Source organism: Ptychodera flava, chromosome 2 (genome assembly GCF_041260155.1).
Source record: "Ptychodera flava strain L36383 chromosome 2, AS_Pfla_20210202, whole genome shotgun sequence".
Classification (NCBI taxonomy): Eukaryota; Metazoa; Hemichordata; class Enteropneusta; family Ptychoderidae; genus Ptychodera; species Ptychodera flava.
The window spans coordinates 34,036,918-34,054,757 of record NC_091929.1 but is presented as its reverse complement, the minus strand read 5'-3'; the positions used below and the strand labels follow the sequence as shown (position 1 = coordinate 34,054,757).

Genomic DNA, 17,840 nt, shown 5'->3' with positions numbered 1-17,840 from the left:
GACGATGGCCTTTCTTTTGCATGATTATTTCGAGGCTTATGTTTACGTAATTTCGAAGCTGTGATTAATGTAACTAAAACGCTGCACTTGGGTTGTAGTCCGACTGAGCTCTGGTTTGAGGTAGATACAGTATACTGTAACAACAGCGACGCGGTGCCAGTACCATGAATTTGCTTCGTTAAACTAATTTGTAATGCAATAACACAAAATGTGATTGAAGCTGACTCATGTTGTCCCCAAAATTTGCAAAATGTCCCCCAAAATAATTGGTAGTGGGACACAATGTCTTTTGGTTTAACATTCCTTGCTTCAACGCTGTGTTAAGAATATAAATAAACCGTAATGAATCAGGCAGACCTTAGAGCATGCAGGGGAAATGAAAGTTTTACTGAACACATTAATATAAGACTAATTAATTACATAGATGGATATAAACTATATTGATTTATTTGAATACAAAAATTGATGAAGAATTACCTGCTTCTAGGGAGAGTGTCATCGAAACTGTGCTTAAAAGTTGCTTGAACTCCTAGGACCGATGTAAACACTGTATCTTGGGTACGTTGGCAATTGATAAAACTTAAATCACGTTTGTTAACAATGAGGATCGTAAAATGTAAACAGTGCAGTGCAACTGAGCTGAGGTGATGCTTCTAGATACCATGCATGAACTATATTGTTTAATTTTTAAACAGGAGAGCTGCAAAGGCCCAGTTCCGAGGATACCCTCCCGTTAAAACATGAAGGAACATATTGCGAACTGATCGTAACAGTTTTCTAATATATCATATTCTATATAAACATTGTAATTGTGTTAGCTTCCATCTTTTTGCGAATTGCTGTCCGAAACATTAGTAGGAGTCAAAATGTCAGAAATCAATAACCTATCATATTGTCCGCATTCAACTTAGTAAATGAAATGGTTATGGGGTGAACGAGAAAAATCATCACGTAACATTTCCAAATTCATTGATTGTCCCAGTAAAACAAAATCTAAGGTTAAGTAAGCCATTGGAGACAAACTTTTGGCTTTTCACGGTAACCTTCAATGTCGCTTGTGTATATGAGAAGAAAAATCATCAGATTTCACACACGAAGATCTCAACCGATTTGCAAATACGGTCGTTCACTCTGACATAATCGCAGACATTTCCAGAGCCATAACCGTACCAACGATCAGCAGATGTATGATAGGTGTGAACAACACTCCGCTGTTTCCCGTATTACACAGATCTGTGTCACAGCATTCGGTACAAACGTTAGTCTTGTAACCTTAAATATTAAAACAAATATGAAAGTACTGAAATAATATGGTCACAAGGCCGCTTCTAAAAATGTTTAGAGCGACAAATAAATAATCCAATGTCGCACTTTAGTAGCATTCATTACTCACAAAATAGACTCCTTTAAAGGTATACAAATAAATGCTACAATAGCTCTTTTCTGTTTTTGTACAAAGAGTGTCTTCAATCAGTGTGTGTGCTGTAAGTTCATTATGGGTTCTCGTTTGCATTAAATAAGCCTATTGCATTACCCGTAACCGAATCCTCCACACATCCATCGTTGCAGGCTGAGACATCGACGCAACTCCTGCTGAAAGCTTTCACATTCTCATTAAGTTCAGTTCGACTGACCTACGAAATAACAAAGAAAGAAAATAACATTCAGAAACGCTGTATAGATGCACATTAGACAAATACACATTCGAGCAACGGCAAACATGATCATATGAAACTATATATTTAAAGGCCCGATAGGTGTATCTCTTAGCATTATTTTTGTGATTTTACTTCCAAACTCAAACAAGTTCATGGGAATGTACACATTGAGGGGTGCTTATACAGGTAGAATAAACTGTCCACTTCGACTACATGTGTAATTTTGAGCAAGATAAATAATAAATGTTTGCCAAAACATAAAATGGCGCCCCAGTTTGCAAGCGTACTGAGTTCTGTTTCATCTGTAAACCAACAAAGCTAGCCATGTTGTAAACAACGTAGTACTGAACTGGGCAAACTGCACCTGCATGCAGCGTGTCACCTGAGCGCTAGCCAGAAAGAGCAGACGACACGTGCAAGCGAGAGGACTCACAAATATTTGATAAATCGTATAATTAGGCATTATAATAGATATTGTGCAACATTATCAAGATTTATCGTTTTTCATCTTAAATTTGCCCCACAATTTGCCCCCTTTTTAGATGCCCAGTCCTTTATTCCTTTATTACAAACAAAAACCTTGTATTGTATGCTTGCTGTGGGGCCTCAAAACTGAATAATCGGATACATTATCAGTAATAATCTGGGGGTATGACGTCACAAAATCCACTGGTAATGACAAAGCTCTAATACATTTACTATTATAAATACACAATGGCAGGCACATGTATTGTAGATGTGTCATTTAACTTACATAACAACGTTGGGATTTGGAAGATATGCATTCTCTCTCGTTGCCTTCAAAACCGGTTTGACAACCAGCACCAGGTCCAACACAAGTATAACACTCCAAGGCAACACTCAAGTTGCCAACAAAACCTACAAAATCGTACATGAAATTGATCTTACGACTCTTTCAATAAATAAAGTGCACGAAAGCATTCTAGATTGTTATCAAATGTCGTTGTCTTTACAGTCACTGTTACTCATACTAGACTCAATATGAATGAAGCTTGTTTATTCTTCTCCATATATTAGAATATAAAGAATACTTGTGCAGGCGTCGATAGCACCTCCGCCGCAATGCATGTATATGCGTGTATGTCTATATAAGATAGATAGATAGATAGATAGATAGATAGATAGATAGATAGATAGATAGATAGATAGATAGATAGATAGATAGATAGATAGATAGATAGATAGGTAGGTAGGTAGGTAGGTAGATAGATAGATAGATAGATAGATAGATAGATAGATAGATAGATAGATAGATAGGTAGGTAGGTAGGTAGGTAGGTAGATAGATAGATAGATAGATAGATAGATAGATAGATAGATAGATAGATAAATTTATTTCAGCAGGCAACAGTCAGCAAAAAAGGATACAATTAATTATTTGTACATTCCTTGACATTTACAATGCTACCGTTGACATTGTTAATACAGGGAGAAGAACCATGTTCTTATCTTTATATTTTCGAGGCATTTGACAGAATACAGTTGGATTGGATCATTTGATTCTTTTTTGTCTCAAAATGTGTTTCTGGCCCAGAAGTAAATATTTTTGAGGACTGAATGTAAGTAAAATGCGGATTGTCTTCCGTCACTTACCTAATATTAATATGAGTAAAACTACTCCAGACATTGTTTTGTGATCCTTCTGGTCGATGTATGCAATATTATGATATGTAAAACAAACAAAATGATGATTTAGCGAGACATCTCTCTCTCTCTCTCTCTCTCTCTCTCTCTCTCTCTCTCTCTCTCTCTCTCTCTCTCTCTTGTGTAAGAATTTGTCTTGTATTTCCACGTTCTGCAAAGGCAATCGAAAGGAGCCTATAACAGTACACACAAAAGCAACCAACTGTTCTTAGGCCGCGTTCACAAAGAATGATTGGGGGCGCTGGAGGAATCACGATTGAATTTTTTTCTGATCCCCCCTCAATACCCTATAAATTCAAATCCCCCTCTATATGATCAAAAGTTTTCAAGCCCCCGAATATCACAAGCCCGTACATCATTAAAGGATGTGCACGAAGAAAAGAATAAACAGCCAGTAACGCAAAATGAGTGTTTCTTTGTGTACATTTGGCAATGTTTGGCCAAGAGAAAGATATCTCATGCAATGTTGAGAAAAGACTGGTAAGAACGGACTGCATAACACTAACAATTTTGAATACAGCATTAGTTATAACTAATGTCACTGGTAAACCACCAATAAAACATATACATTCAATAGCAATGCCATAAATCATGATTTCGGACGGAGAGGTGTTGATGTAGTGGACTTACTGATATTTTGATTTCCTTTTGAAAAAATATCAATAGCATTGAAAACAAGGAAAAGGTTAAATTAAATAAGCATACTGTTTTGAGTCAGTTGGAGATGATTTCGTTGAAATAGTTCCAAGTACTCTACGATATCACAAAACTTGATTAAATATTACATTAAGAATATGAATTATTACAACTATATATTCTCCGCTCATAATTGACATTAATTGTTGCTCTCTCGATCAAAAGCGAACGACTCTTATAAGGCTCTCCGACCGCCTGATACTTCAGCAATGACAAGGCTAGCTATCAGCGTACCAACTCTGGTGTACCGATCGTAGTACATCATGAATTATATTACAACGGCTTTTTTCTTATCTGGACCGATCAGAGCGCTGGATTTGTACGCGCAGGCCGGCATACGGGTGTGCTTTCGGCATGCTCGGATATTAAAAACGGTTCGTCATATTGCGTAAGTGTTACCTTGTTCACAAACCTTAATGGTGGACAGTCAATATGTACGATATTGTTCAGAACGTTTGTATCAAAACTTATTTACAATAGAAAAGACTGTAGTTCACACCAGGTGCAAACACTTTAAATTACTGGCTACCACACAGCTATCCAGGGAGTATATGGGACACAATATTACGAGGCAGCGAACATTACAGAACGAGGCTAGGCTAACACAAGGACACAAGGTAACCAATCACAGTGCCGTGATGTGAACATTACAGAACGAGGCTAACACATGGACACAAGGTAACAATCACAGTGCCGTGAGGTGAACATTACATACTAATGCGACCAAATGAGGGTCCGACGAATGAGCGGGCTGTAAGTGGACCTTGTAGAGACACAAACACAATCATAGTGGCCGGTACATGTGTCGAGGACATAAATTGTAGGTCATTTTGAAACAACATTATAATTCCACGGTTAAGACCACGACACGTACCACTTCTCAGTGACACTTGAATGGTGCAATACGTACTCAAAACGCTTCGGCTCAGTCACAATCAGGGTGCTCTAGAGTGTTTTACTTTTGTCAACATTTCATCTTGTAGACACATATCTAAATTTTCTAAATTCATAAAGCTTAAGGTTTGGTATATAATTGCTTGAAAAGTTGTCAACCGAACTTTCTCAGTATTTCCATGGCAACAAGTTCTTTATTGTGTTAACACACCGTCACGGACACTACAAAATATTATGAGTTGATGGAGAAATAACATGGTAGACTATACAACATTTGTACAAATATTCTTTTTTAAAGTTTAACCAGAAAAATATATATATGTCTGTTGTAGAAAATAAGACGAATGTATCATGATTTTACCCGGCTTTGCATGATTTCCTGCAAAATGATTTGTTACGAAAAAAAATAGAATTTTTCATTTTTTTTCTCCCCATGAGCTTATGATACCTCTAGTTTACAGATTTGCCCTTTAGTACATTTAAGTTATTTTTACTGCAATTGTTGAAGTCTTTAGAAAACATTAATAGTATTTGCAGCAAAATTTTGCTTATTTTTTGTTAGTTTTCTAGTCACTTTTGTAGAATGGTAAAAGCGTCACGGACACCACACATTCAAGAATATGTATATGAAACAAATTATTGTTTTTTATGACCAGTAAACGTGTAAAAATAGTAAAATTATGACAAGAATTGATTACAAACAAATCAAAAACATATTATTAAGGAAGTTTTACAAAAAGAATATTTGTAGTACTGGTATTTTTCAATAACCAGAAAATTTTATCAGAAATACAACACTGAATGCGAAAATTATTGAGATAACTGGTATGTAGACAATCATAACTGGTATGTAGAAACTGCTATACACTGCAGAACTGTCCTAGTAACAATATAAAGTGAACAAAAAATGATTTACTGAACATTTGGTTTCCAACATATTATTGTGATCTGTATTTCAGTAGCGTCACGTACACTACACATTTGAATACTTTAAGGGGCAACTTCTTTATCAGTTTAAACAGACAATATTAAACACAAATTCTCTCTATCAGAAGTCTAATTAAAGTCTTGAAGAGTATAATGTAATACTCTCTTGCCACTCATATTGATATTTATAGATGACTGGAGTTTTTTAAGTATTTGGTCAGCATATATTGTGTATGAGGGGGAAAGAGGTTGCACATCTGACTATTTATGGTGGTACAGCAGTAGTGTTAGCTCCATTATGGATCTTTGTCAATTGTGATTATATAAGGGGAGGATTTATGTCCCGTAATGTCATTTTTCTGTTTTATCCCCTCGTTTGCATTATAAGGTTGTATTATTTGTGTTTGATAAAATTTCAGTCGTGTGTTGTTTGTTTAGGGAAAGCTATGGCGAGACATAGACGGATCTAGCATGTGGTGTCTTGTGAATGCTGTGATCCTGAAATCAATGTTTCAAAACACAAGTGTGTGGTTTCTCCTCAGTCGCAAAGTACTGTCTTTCCTAAGTTGTTGTGTCAGATATTTTTATTTTCATATGCTTGTTCTTGTTGTCGTTTTCATGTGTTATTGGCTTCAAAAAATAAAGCCAACATTTTCATATTTTTATCTTGTGTTTAGAATTTTTGTGAATTTTGTTTTTGACAAGTGTGTCTTTTATGTTTTTGTTTCTTTTGTAGGCTGTTATCGGGGTTCAGGGAACAGGGTTTCTAATGTTTCGTCCTTTTCAAGCTCCTCCCAATATTTTGAAAGACTTTCTTTCAAATCTTTTGTTTTAATGTATGGCCTATATGTTGTTGTGAAGATTAGATTATTTGTTGTTACCTTCTTTATTTTTATTTTTATTTTGTTGAGTTCAATTCCTGTGTGTGATTTCTGTTGTAATTCTAGTTATTTCTTTTTCTGTGTATTCCTTGTAAATTAATTTTCTTGTAAAGAAATCAACTATCTCCCTGAAATCGCTTGGGTCATTGAATGCACAGCAGTATCTGAGAATTTCACCTCCAATTAGTCCTTTAAAATTTGATTTAGGTAACATGATTCTCTGTGCAGGTATTGAAATGTTCCAATTAGCTTTGTGTGGGTTTTAATATCCAATTATTATTTTCTTGGTTGTGCCTTGGGCCCTTCAAAATGTTGACGTCGAGAAATGTTAATTTTTGTAGTGATTTCTTAATTGTTAATTTAAATGTTGGGTGCATTTTGTATATTCTATGGCCGAAATCTCCCAGTTAGTTTGTGTCCAAGTTAAAATTACGAGAATGTCATTTCTGAATCTTTTCCAAAAGTGAATCACATTTTTGTATTCAGAGATGATTTCAAATTCCAGTTTATGAAATGCAATCATAGCAATCTCCGACAATGCGTTTCAGCCCATTAAACAGCCACATATTTAGAGATAGAATTTCAATGTTGAATAGCCCAAAGACTTGAAAGAAAGTCTTGCAAAATGCATGCTGGAAGGAACTTGAAAAGGACAGAAATTCCTTTTCCCTAGCAACCCAATAATAACCCACAAAAAGAAACAAGAACATAAAAGACACACTTGTCAAAACAAAGTTCACAAAAAGAGACAAAACGTTAACAATAATCTCAACACAAGATAAAAATATATAAATATTGATGTAATTATTTGAAGCCAATAACACGTGAAAACATTAACATCAACAAGTATAACAAAAACAACAAAATATCTGACATAACATCTTAGGAAAGACAGAACTTTGCGAGCGAGGAGAAACCACACATTTGTGTTTCGAAACAGATTTCAGGATTACAGCATTCAATAGACACCACATGATAGATCCGACTATGTCTCACCATAGCTTTCCCTTAACAACCGACACACGATGGAAATTTCATCAAACACTTATAATACAGCCTTATAATGCAAACAAAGGCTTAAAACAGAAAAAATAATTTGAAGGGACATAAACCCTCCCCTTATATGCATCACTGTTGACATAAATCTGTACTGGAGCAAACACTACTGCAGCATCACCATAAATAGTCAGATTTGCAACCACTTTCCCCCTTATATAATTCAGAAACACATTTTCTTTTGTTTTTAAAATGATTTATTATGGTCTATTAAGTTTACTTCAGTTGTCAGGTGAATTTAAATGTAAATGCAATAAAAAATGGTTAACCACTTGTTAGGTGTAGTGTCCGTGACATGAAGCAAGATGCAAATGGAAAGTGGTTTAATGTAAAAGTAAATTCGTTTGTTAAGTGTTATGCCTTAATTTCACTGTAAATAACATTTCTATCTTAAAGTTATATTGGGAAGTTACTGATAACACTATTTCTGTTCCCTTTTTAAACCCCTATTCCGTTATTTCATAGGACAGTTTTTTAACATTATAATCTTAAAAGGTAGAAAAAACATCTTTCACTGGTTTAATATATTTCATTTGATGTCTAACTCAAAAACTAAGTTACTCTCTTATAAAATGTAACTTCAGCTGGTAAACAATAGAATTACCAGCTTAAATCACTGTTACAAGTAATGTATGGATTTGGTGTCACAGACACTACGGCTGTCACGGACACTACATTTGGCCCCTTTTTGATATACTGAAACAATGCAAGTCGTAAATGGATTATATTTTTATAACATATAAGGAAGGCAAACGGGTCCACTTTGGCTAATCACGTCAGATCTCTATTATCTGAATACGGCTGAAAGTTATGAGGGTGTCACGGACACTACAAAGTTTTGGGACAAACATGTAGGCAACTTTCATGATTTGTCATTCATAATCAATACATTGACCCTATCGACATTTAGTACCAACTCAACGTAGTTGGTCTTCCAATCAAATAGATGTTTTAGGTAACATTCTAGGGTAATGTTTTCCAAGTGATAATAGAGAGATAAATCAATGCTGTTGTCAAAAATATAAAAAGCATAACGACACACCAATTTAACTTGTTATCACGCAATTGCCATTCAAATCCATGTATTAAGATAAAATAACTTGCAAAAGAAAGAAGAAATGCTATGTGATACTTTAAATATTATGAATAATCGAAAAAACTAACAGTTTCAAAAAGTGCGTTAAAAATGTGCTTTTTTCAGATGAAACAGCGTAACGCCCATTTTGACCTATTTTAGGGTACTTTTTATTACTACTCAGCTCAAAATCATAAAAAAACTTCATTTTTTCGATGGGGCCTGTTTGGTTCTACTGGTTGTTTCATATTAAGAACAATTTTTTATTAAACTTTGCTAAACAGTTTCTTATATAAGAGCGTAACATATCGAAATCTGTCTATAGCACCCTGATTGAAACTGACCTGCTTACAAGTAGCGTTGCGCCGGCGGCCCCCGCTGTATTCTTAGCCTTCCCCTCCCCAACTTTTATCAAGCGCCATTACGGTCGGGTTTAAACTCTGATTTTCTCTCGTTTTTTAACCGTCTGTATGTCTCTTTTTTTGGATGTTTTTTTATTGTGTGTAGATGTTACCAACGTTTATCTAGCATAATCACGGTTGCCTTTTCAATACTGATTTTCTCTCCTATCGGCAGTCAAAGCCGGAAGGTTGTAATTTTTGTGTGCTTGGTATTTTTCTTTATAATTCTGGCTCATTGCACGTTTTACGCGAACTATGCAAACATGTATGTACTTCAATAGGTATGATTTTATTATTTTTTTCAACGTTGTTGCAAACGGTTTATTAACTTATTGCACTTAAAAATAGATTTTAATTGTGAATTAAATATAATTTTATGTTCTTTTTGGACTATTTTATTTGTTTGTCTTTATCTGTTCGGACACAATCATTAAGATAATAATACTATTATAATAATAATTATACTTCTCACGTTTTTTAAGATAAAACGTTTTTAACAAAACAGCGATAAAATGTGATCGTGTAATTTGGACAAACTTCTTGTTCAGTGCGGCATTTCTACGCATTTTTACAATATTTATTTAAAAAGAAAACATTACGGTTCACTTTATTCTGTAATGATAAATATGTTTTGAAACAATTGGTCCTCTGTACCACTACACTTCAAACCACGAAGCATAAGCTCTGTACTTTTGCACGAAACGACGGGTCAAACGCACTTACTTCGGATAGCAGTTTGTGCTAGAGTTAATAAAAGGGGTCAACATTCCCATCATGGTCAGAAGTGTACAAGAGGCAAGACTGCAGGTCTAAATTATCAATGTACCTTCCTATGACACTCAAAGGGGAAAAACCGCTGCTTCCTACATGGTTGACAGCCCCAAACACAATTCACATTTTAACTAAAAACAGCCCTGTTATCTCTTAAGGGCTGATTTAAACAGAATAACTTCACTTGTATTTGTCCGTATATTTCCGTATAGAATTTGCCGGACTGATAGTTCTAAACCGCTTTATAAACTGAAAATTAATATTCATTAGTGTTTCCTTGATAAAAATCAGAAATTTAAATCAGCTGAAAATACACACGATGGTGTTGAAAATGAATATCACGTCGTACTTTACGCACATTTGATTCATGACCAAGTGCACACAATGACATGATCGAAGAAAATGACGTCATGAATTGCTTATGAATTCTTAAAAACGCCACCATCAGGGTTGGAGGACAAGTTTGCAAAATCTAAATGCTCCAAGATTGAATTCTTCTTGGGCGAATGCAGTCACCAGATTCAACCTTCATGGCAAGTGTAGCATTGTATTTTTAAAAAGCAAATTGGGAATTTGATATGTTGAATTGTAACATAACATTAAGAGGAATGAAATGGAGAGTAATAATGGTGACCTGTGAAATATAACATTGAATTGTTAAACTAAAATCATGTAGCAGGTCTAGTAGTAGAATTTAATGTAGATAGAATATAGAAATATTCATAGAAAGTCGCGTTATAAAATTGAATATAGAACAGCAATACAGAAAGTAAAGAGAAATGTTGAGCTGTAAAATTGAATTCACAATAGAATGTAGAAGAGACACAGAAATTCGAGTTGCAGAACAGTAAAATAAAAAAACGTTATCTTGGCATGGATCGGAGACGATAAAATATCCACATAGATGAAACTGTTTACATGAACGCCTTGACAACTCGAACAAGGGGGTATTTTCAGACCAAGCTCCATACAATGAATCAGCCACTGTCTAATCACTCTCAGGAGCACTCTGCCCTTTCCAAAAATTCTCCCGCCCTAGTTTTGTTCGCATACAAACAGAAAACACTTATTGTATGTTGTTTCTTGATTTAGGGTTGATACAGAATTTCATTGTATTATTCAATAGTCCTTTACATTGCTTATGTAAATATTTTGACAAACTGTGTTTGTAAAGCTCTATACATTTCTCGAGTTGTTTATGAGGTCTTTAAATAACTTCGGAGGAAGCTGTACTCAAAAAAGAGGAACTGTCTCGGTACAAACTTTGGCAATCCTGCACAAATGCAACTGCTCACAAGAATTCATATAGTTTTGTGCTCGCAGGTCCAAGATTTCGGATCCAAATATGACCAGTATTTGAATATTGATGTTGAAAAGCTGAGAAATATAACTTCCTTTTTAAAGCAATTTATTACAGTGTTGCTATCTCGTCGCACATTCTTGAAACAACATATAACTTTACCAGAATGCGAAACAATGACAAATTAAGTCCTGAAACCAATTTTTTCCAATATCACAAACATTTGTTGGCTTTTGTCAGGCCACGATAGAATTACTGGTCAATTTGAAATGCCGCTTTCCTTAAAGATCCATTAGCTGTAACTTTGGTCATTTTTTTATTTTGTTTGTTTCTGTGTATCATCTGCAGTTTCTGGTTTGAATCACTGAACCATGGAAAAATTCCTAATATTTAGCTCATAAATATACCATATGAGTATAATATGCATTGTCGTTGTTTAAATTTTGTATTCAGGTCCGGACTAGAATACATTTATCAACAATAACAATGGTCATTTCACATATACAGGCTGTGTTGGCAAGCAGGACAACGGGCATTGGTCATAATGATCGGATTATAGTAAAATTCTGTAGTTGATACATTGAAACAGAGTAGTGAAAAATTAGTCAACAGTTACAGCTTATGTCCCTTTAAAGATTATTCGTGAGAAAACAAAGTGAGGTGAAACAAAATTCACTTCTTGTAAATAACATTCAGTGGTGTCTCATTCATGGTCATCATAACTGGGGCTTGTAAACTTTAAAAAACAACTCACCTGTTGACTCGTCGATGTTCTCTGTCGGGAGGTGATGTTAATATGGAAAGCTAATACTCATACTGGCTTATATAGGATGCACACTTCCCAAACGTTAATATGCTAATTCATTCAATTCGTATAAGTCTAGGGTTATCACTGATAAATGAGGTCAAATTACATCACTTTCGTTTCTTTCTTCCGCCTTTTCGGTGCACGTGATTTCTGTGTATGGTTGCCTTTACATAAAACCTACTGTTTTACTGATATCAATTCTGATAGTTAAATCTTTATGTCCAAATTCTTTCACAAAAGCAGTACGTTTTTCAAATACCAAAAAGTTACTACTAACATTTAAATTAGTCAGACCGATTTCTGCGTTGCTTGTATCAACAATGATGATGTCAACAAGTATATACTTTCATTCAACCTGTCATTATACTTTGTCGTGTCCGAAATAGTATGGCTATTCTGCACCTTTTACAATTTATGCAGGACGAGGAAAATTTGTTTCATTCAACATTTTCCACGTTTGCAAGATAAATATTTTTGTTTTTAATGTAATGTTACATCGTTACTTTAGGAGGTTTGATTTTGAGGATGTTAATTTGACACTTTTGACTCTGAAGGATTTTCTTGGTGATTTTAATAAATGTTATTTTATTTGATAAACAGAAAATTTAAAAATTCAGGGTATGAACTTGAATGTTATATGTAACTTAGGTTGTTTGGCTTTCTTCTTCATCTTTTTGTGACCCGTTTACTTTGCATTATGGGAGCAGTTGAAATTTGAGTGGCCTAAGGCGTCCCTCTCGCAAAGGCGGAACTTAGGTTTTATGTAGCTTAGGTTGTTTTGCAGATAGAGGCTTGCTTGCTTCTGCTTATTTTTCTTTTCAACTCTTTGTAGATATGTCTCTACACCTTTGAATATGTGTTTGGCAGATAGAGACTTGCTTGCTGCTCATCATTTATCTTTTAAAGTCTTTGTAGACATGTCTCTACACCTTTGGGTATGTGTTTGACCGAAACTGATTGACATCGAGAGAGAAGTTGACATTTCTCCACTCTCATTATATACCATATACCCCATTCAACGGGCACCACCCCTTGGCAAGCATTCGGACATATAATTCTCATCGCTTTGTCAAACGTTATGGCTGGTATGTCCCTCATTCACACCTCGGGGGATTAAAAGTCTTCTGTTTGTCACCCGAGTTGGTCAGGGAAGGACCCGGGTTTCAGCTACCATGCAAGTTAATGCAGTCTTTCCCTAATGAGTGTTTTTAAAGTCAGGACATTTTCTGTCGAGCTGCCCTATTTTTATTTCGAAGTTTGCTGTTGATAAATACTATTTGAAATTCAAAATGGCCGCTAGTCACTTTGTTAACTCTATGTTAGTATATTTTTCAATTAAAAAGCAAAATGGCGAAAGCTTTGCTCCATACGATTTAAGCTGCTCCTAAAAATGGTCAAGTAGACCAGAGAAATAAGCATTCTTGTGTCAGAATATTGATCAAAAGTGAGTGTGAAAACTGCCTCCGACTTCATGTTTAAAATCCGGGGAATATAAAGATAAAAACTAGACTGGGTCGGAAGGAGTGCATGAACTATTTATCGACTGGCCTCTCTTGCCTGAAATACTATCTCACGCTTTCTAGTAGAGACATTCGTCCTACATTCAAGTGACACGTGAGTACGGTACAGTTGCAATTACGTTTGAGTCCGCATGCATGTGTTCCACCGTCTACAATATGAGCTTTCATAGTGACCAGTGCGGCAAAGTACCTCCGTCACGCACTTTGGTTGGTGCTAACGATGTTTTTTACAGCTTCCCCAGAAGATATTTATCATACTCTCTCCGATTTCCGTTTTTGTCGCTTCCAGTACATGTTCAATATTTGCATATTTTGCGGAAAATAATTACCGGAGGGAAGCGATGTGATTATTTGACCCGAATAAAAACCGTTGTGTTTCTCCGAAAGAAGCTGAGAGGACGTTCAAGCAAAATCAGGCGTGAGATGCTCGTTTTTAGTGAACTTCATGCGTAAATAAGTGGATACAGCACCGGTCTTACAACCACTCTCGAGCTGTGTACTTAACTCTAGACAAGTGAACATACTACCTGACCTCACTTGAACTTATGAACTCTGTGCAAATTTCTTTGTCTGCCTCATAGCTCATGAATAATTAATAGGAAGGCAAGCCGTGAAACTCAGAAAGGTTCCGCATGCCTGCGGCATTCTCCAACCCTGTCTGTGTGAGAGACTATATCAATATTAGCAAAGAAATGGCACAAGGGACTGTCGACAGGCAAAGATTGAACTAGTTTAGGTCAATCTGTGTAATACAATAAGGATGTGATCAAATTTGTCATTAAAACATGAACACACCCATCACAACACCAACATTCACGAAGTGATCACATTTTAAAGACATGGCGTGCCTTCAGTCATGTCATAACTTTGAATATTATACATCTATCATCGAGAACAATAGAATTTTGCGTGCGCTAAAACAGCCGTACGGATCGTACGTTCCGTAACACGTACGGTTTCAAGGCGCCCCATCCCCTGCTGCTGCATGTGCGCGTTCTCTGTTGAACGGTTTCAAGGGACTCATTGGAAGAGTGACAGAATGTCTCTCGCGCGCTCTGTACGTGTGTAGTGCACACACACAATACATGGCCAGAACTTGCAGAAGCGCGTCCGAGATAGCGTTTCTACACTTGTGCTACAAATGGGAAGAAAAAATATTGACATTGCATGAAAACGGTCATTACCCCGCGCAACGCCCTCCGCCTTGCGTCGAGATGCGCTGAGCCAATGTCCTCGTTCATCCTTTACGGTATTTCCGTAATAACCTCATATTATCTTTGTACACAAATTCCGCTGGTAATACATATTTTACCGCTTTCAATGAGCTCAAAAATACATCCCACAATAAACTCTGAAGGTGGCACAGTGTTTAAATTCAGCCCCATCCGAGTCAGCCAAAAAAGCAGAAGCATCGCGTCAATGCTTCACTAAGCCTGTAACTTCTGTTTTTCCGAGGAACTAGTCAGAAATTAGTGGGGCTGAGTTGACAAAGAGAATGTCAATTTGCATATTATCGGGGAAGGTCACTTTTTGTACAAGGTAACGCCAAACACGCAGACAGATATATCGTGCATCAAATTCATGCAGAATAAATATGAGTTATGAGTTCCTGCACAGAGGGAGAAATCTGCAGTGACAATAAGTACTGCCTTTTGTTGAAATCATATAACTTTAGCAAACCACTTTTTGGTTATATCCCTTTAGAAGTTTGCAATAATTTCCATGTTTTGTCTTTAATCTTCTCAAGATTTTATCACTTGTATAGCGCTTTACTCTACATGTTCAATTTGTATCGGTTATTTATCATATTTGTAGACCTATACGACTATTCATTTATACCCCTATTGCATGTAGAAAATTATGTCTCATGGTTCACTTATTAGGCATACAGTTAATGTCTATTTAATTTTCTAATGCAGCCTCATCTTCAGCGTTTAATGTTTGCTTCAAATTTATGTTGTGATTGATAATTCAGCAAACGTGAGTTGACGGTCAAAAAGTTTTCGCGCGACTGTACTTTCTTCAAAACACTCTGATCAATTCCTTCGCAATTTATCTCCTGTGGCTGGTTTGAAATTTTCTTCACCCGATTCGTTACTGCAGTATAGTTGCTTGCAATTTGATAACATCTACGACATTACCGAACCATATTTTTGGTCCTGGAAAGCGACAGTAAGTATACTCGATAACCACTTTACAGAGAAAGGGGACCCAGGCTATGTAAATCCATGAAAATAAACAACAGATGTCTTTCAAATAGCACTCCATAAATACGGAACAAGCAGCCATGTTTATCTATCTCTAAAGAAAGGTCTTAAGAGAAATATGCCGTTGAATCTTTCGCTATTATTCAGAATATTATTTTTCATTAAGCTCCTACACCAAAATGCTGGACATTTTCTTATCACTCGAAGAAATTTGTATTGCAAGAGCTTCGTTAGAAAATCTGTTGTCCACGACTTCTTTTAGATAAGTGTGACAACAAAAATATGAATATCTTCTATTTGAAAGCATTTTTCAATGAGTGTTTGGAATGATTCGCCTTCAGATTTATTACGAAGGGGACGTCTGTATCCGACATTCTAGAAATAAAGTAGTTTTAATGTTTGTCAAACAAGCATGGATTTCGTCCCTTTCACGCAAAGAGATCGTCAATCGTTTCAAATTGGTCCTCTATTGTGTTTGCGCCGACAACGTCGGGAATCGCCGCGAAGAATGTCACAGTCACAACGTTTGAAATGCCAATTTAACTTTTTCTCGTAAGCGCAATAATGAATAGTGGACCGACTTCGATTATTTTTCAGCCCCATCTAATACTCTTGTATTTCCCAGAGCAACAAGTGTATAGTAAAAGGCTGCTATGGAAATATGAAAGCTGGTAAGCAGTCCATGACAGAGCGCCAATACTGAAGAATAATTGGTCTGACGCTGAGCGAATTTACAACTCAAGCTAATCATATGTTATTAACTATGGGAGCATCCCCATTCCCCAAATTTTTCAACATAGTTGTTTTCAAAAAGAAGATTTCATCTTGTGTTCTGCTAGTGCACTAGACATATGAATCTGATCCATGGCACGTTTATACTACGAGGTTTTTTTTTTATTATCATAATTGTTACTGGATATATGAAATATAAATTTTACTATAACCCAAACGGGATTCGAACCCCCACACACTCACGGCAACATCGCCTAGCTGCTAGGCCTCACACAAAACCAGTCGGCCACTGCTTCCAACCCCCAAAAAAGTTAATCTGTCTAAAGCGATTTTTATGGCTTTATGGTATCAATATACTCTTCATAATCTAAAACAAACTGTAATAATAACACACTCAAAGCGGCGTCCTTCTACAACGATAACACTACAAGGATAACGTCTACAACGATAAATTCACATTTTTTCGATTAAGCATTCGTTGGCAGGTAAGGTAAAGAATAAAAAATAAAGAACGAACACTTTCTCTTTGATTGTACTCTGCTGAAATCTTTTTGGAAAAAATTTAACACTGTTATAAATCAGATTTATAGGATCAACATTGTAATTAGATGGAAACACTTTATATTTGGATACATGCTTAAGCAGAAAAAATTCGAAATGTTAAATTTATTTTTGATTGTAGCAACATTTGTGGTTTATAAAGCAAGATTGACGGAAATCAGTCTTATTGAAAGGTATCTAATAGATGAAATGTCGATCTTAAGATATATACTGAAAGATAAGAAAAAAGACATTAGCAACTTCATAAAATTCATGTAATACTCAGATTTTTCTCTTGTCTTTTTGACACTGCTGATTTCCCTATTTTCTAATTTAATATTTTCAAGGTCTTTTTCTGTTATCATGGCTATTTAGAACAAAATTATCTTTGTCTATGAAGAGAATCGAATAAAATGTAACCAATTAAAAAAGAAAAAAAAATAAAGAACATACTAACACTTTTGAAAAAAAACTTTTTATGGTGACGTTTTCAAGACAATGGAATTTTGAGCCACTTTCTTTAATTTTAATCTGTTATCACTGATTTCCGCATGAGTAAAAAAAAACTTGTAAAATTGCGAGATTTTGCAAGCCCTTAATATTGATTGTAAGTTAAGATGCCAGCAGTTCGAAAAAAGGCATCCATGAATAACAATCGTGAACTTATACAAGTGATTTAAATTAGTGACTTTTATACGCAATACAACACT

General features: G+C 35.5%; 2 protein-coding genes across 4 annotated transcripts in view; both read right to left on the bottom strand.

The window, feature by feature from the left end:
* The window catches only part of LOC139119543 (ly6/PLAUR domain-containing protein 2-like), a 47,334-nt gene that overhangs the window by 18,827 nt on the left and 10,667 nt on the right, over nt 1-17,840 (bottom strand). The gene's annotated exons all lie outside the window — the stretch shown is intronic.
* Nucleotides 367-12,186, bottom strand: LOC139119554 (ly6/PLAUR domain-containing protein 2-like). Of its 3 annotated transcripts, none has more exons than XM_070683400.1 (5): nt 12,078-12,186; nt 3,272-3,320; nt 2,413-2,537; nt 1,535-1,634; nt 367-1,272 (listed from the first exon to the last, which is right to left on the bottom strand). In XM_070683400.1, the coding sequence occupies exons 2-5, from the start codon at nt 3,303-3,305 to the stop codon at nt 1,127-1,129; spliced, it is 405 nt and encodes a 134-aa protein (XP_070539501.1). In that variant the 5' UTR covers nt 3,306-3,320; nt 12,078-12,186; the 3' UTR covers nt 367-1,126. The 3 variants fall into 3 exon arrangements, with proteins under 3 accessions (XP_070539501.1, XP_070539509.1, XP_070539516.1); XM_070683408.1 differs by having other exon boundaries at nt 3,272-3,473; nt 12,078-12,159; XM_070683415.1 differs by having other exon boundaries at nt 3,272-3,317; nt 12,078-12,155.

Excerpts from the sequence above, each read along its gene's own strand:
- LOC139119554 (XM_070683400.1), bottom strand. The coding sequence starts at position 3,305 with ATGTCTGGAGTAGTTTTACTCATATTAATATTAG. Across the intron at positions 2,538-3,271 it reads TTTACTCATATTAATATTAG|GTTTTGTTGGCAACTTGAGT; the intron begins GTAAGTGACGGA and ends ACGATTTTGTAG. Across the intron at positions 1,635-2,412 it reads CCAAATCCCAACGTTGTTAT|GTCAGTCGAACTGAACTTAA; the intron begins GTAAGTTAAATG and ends GTTATTTCGTAG.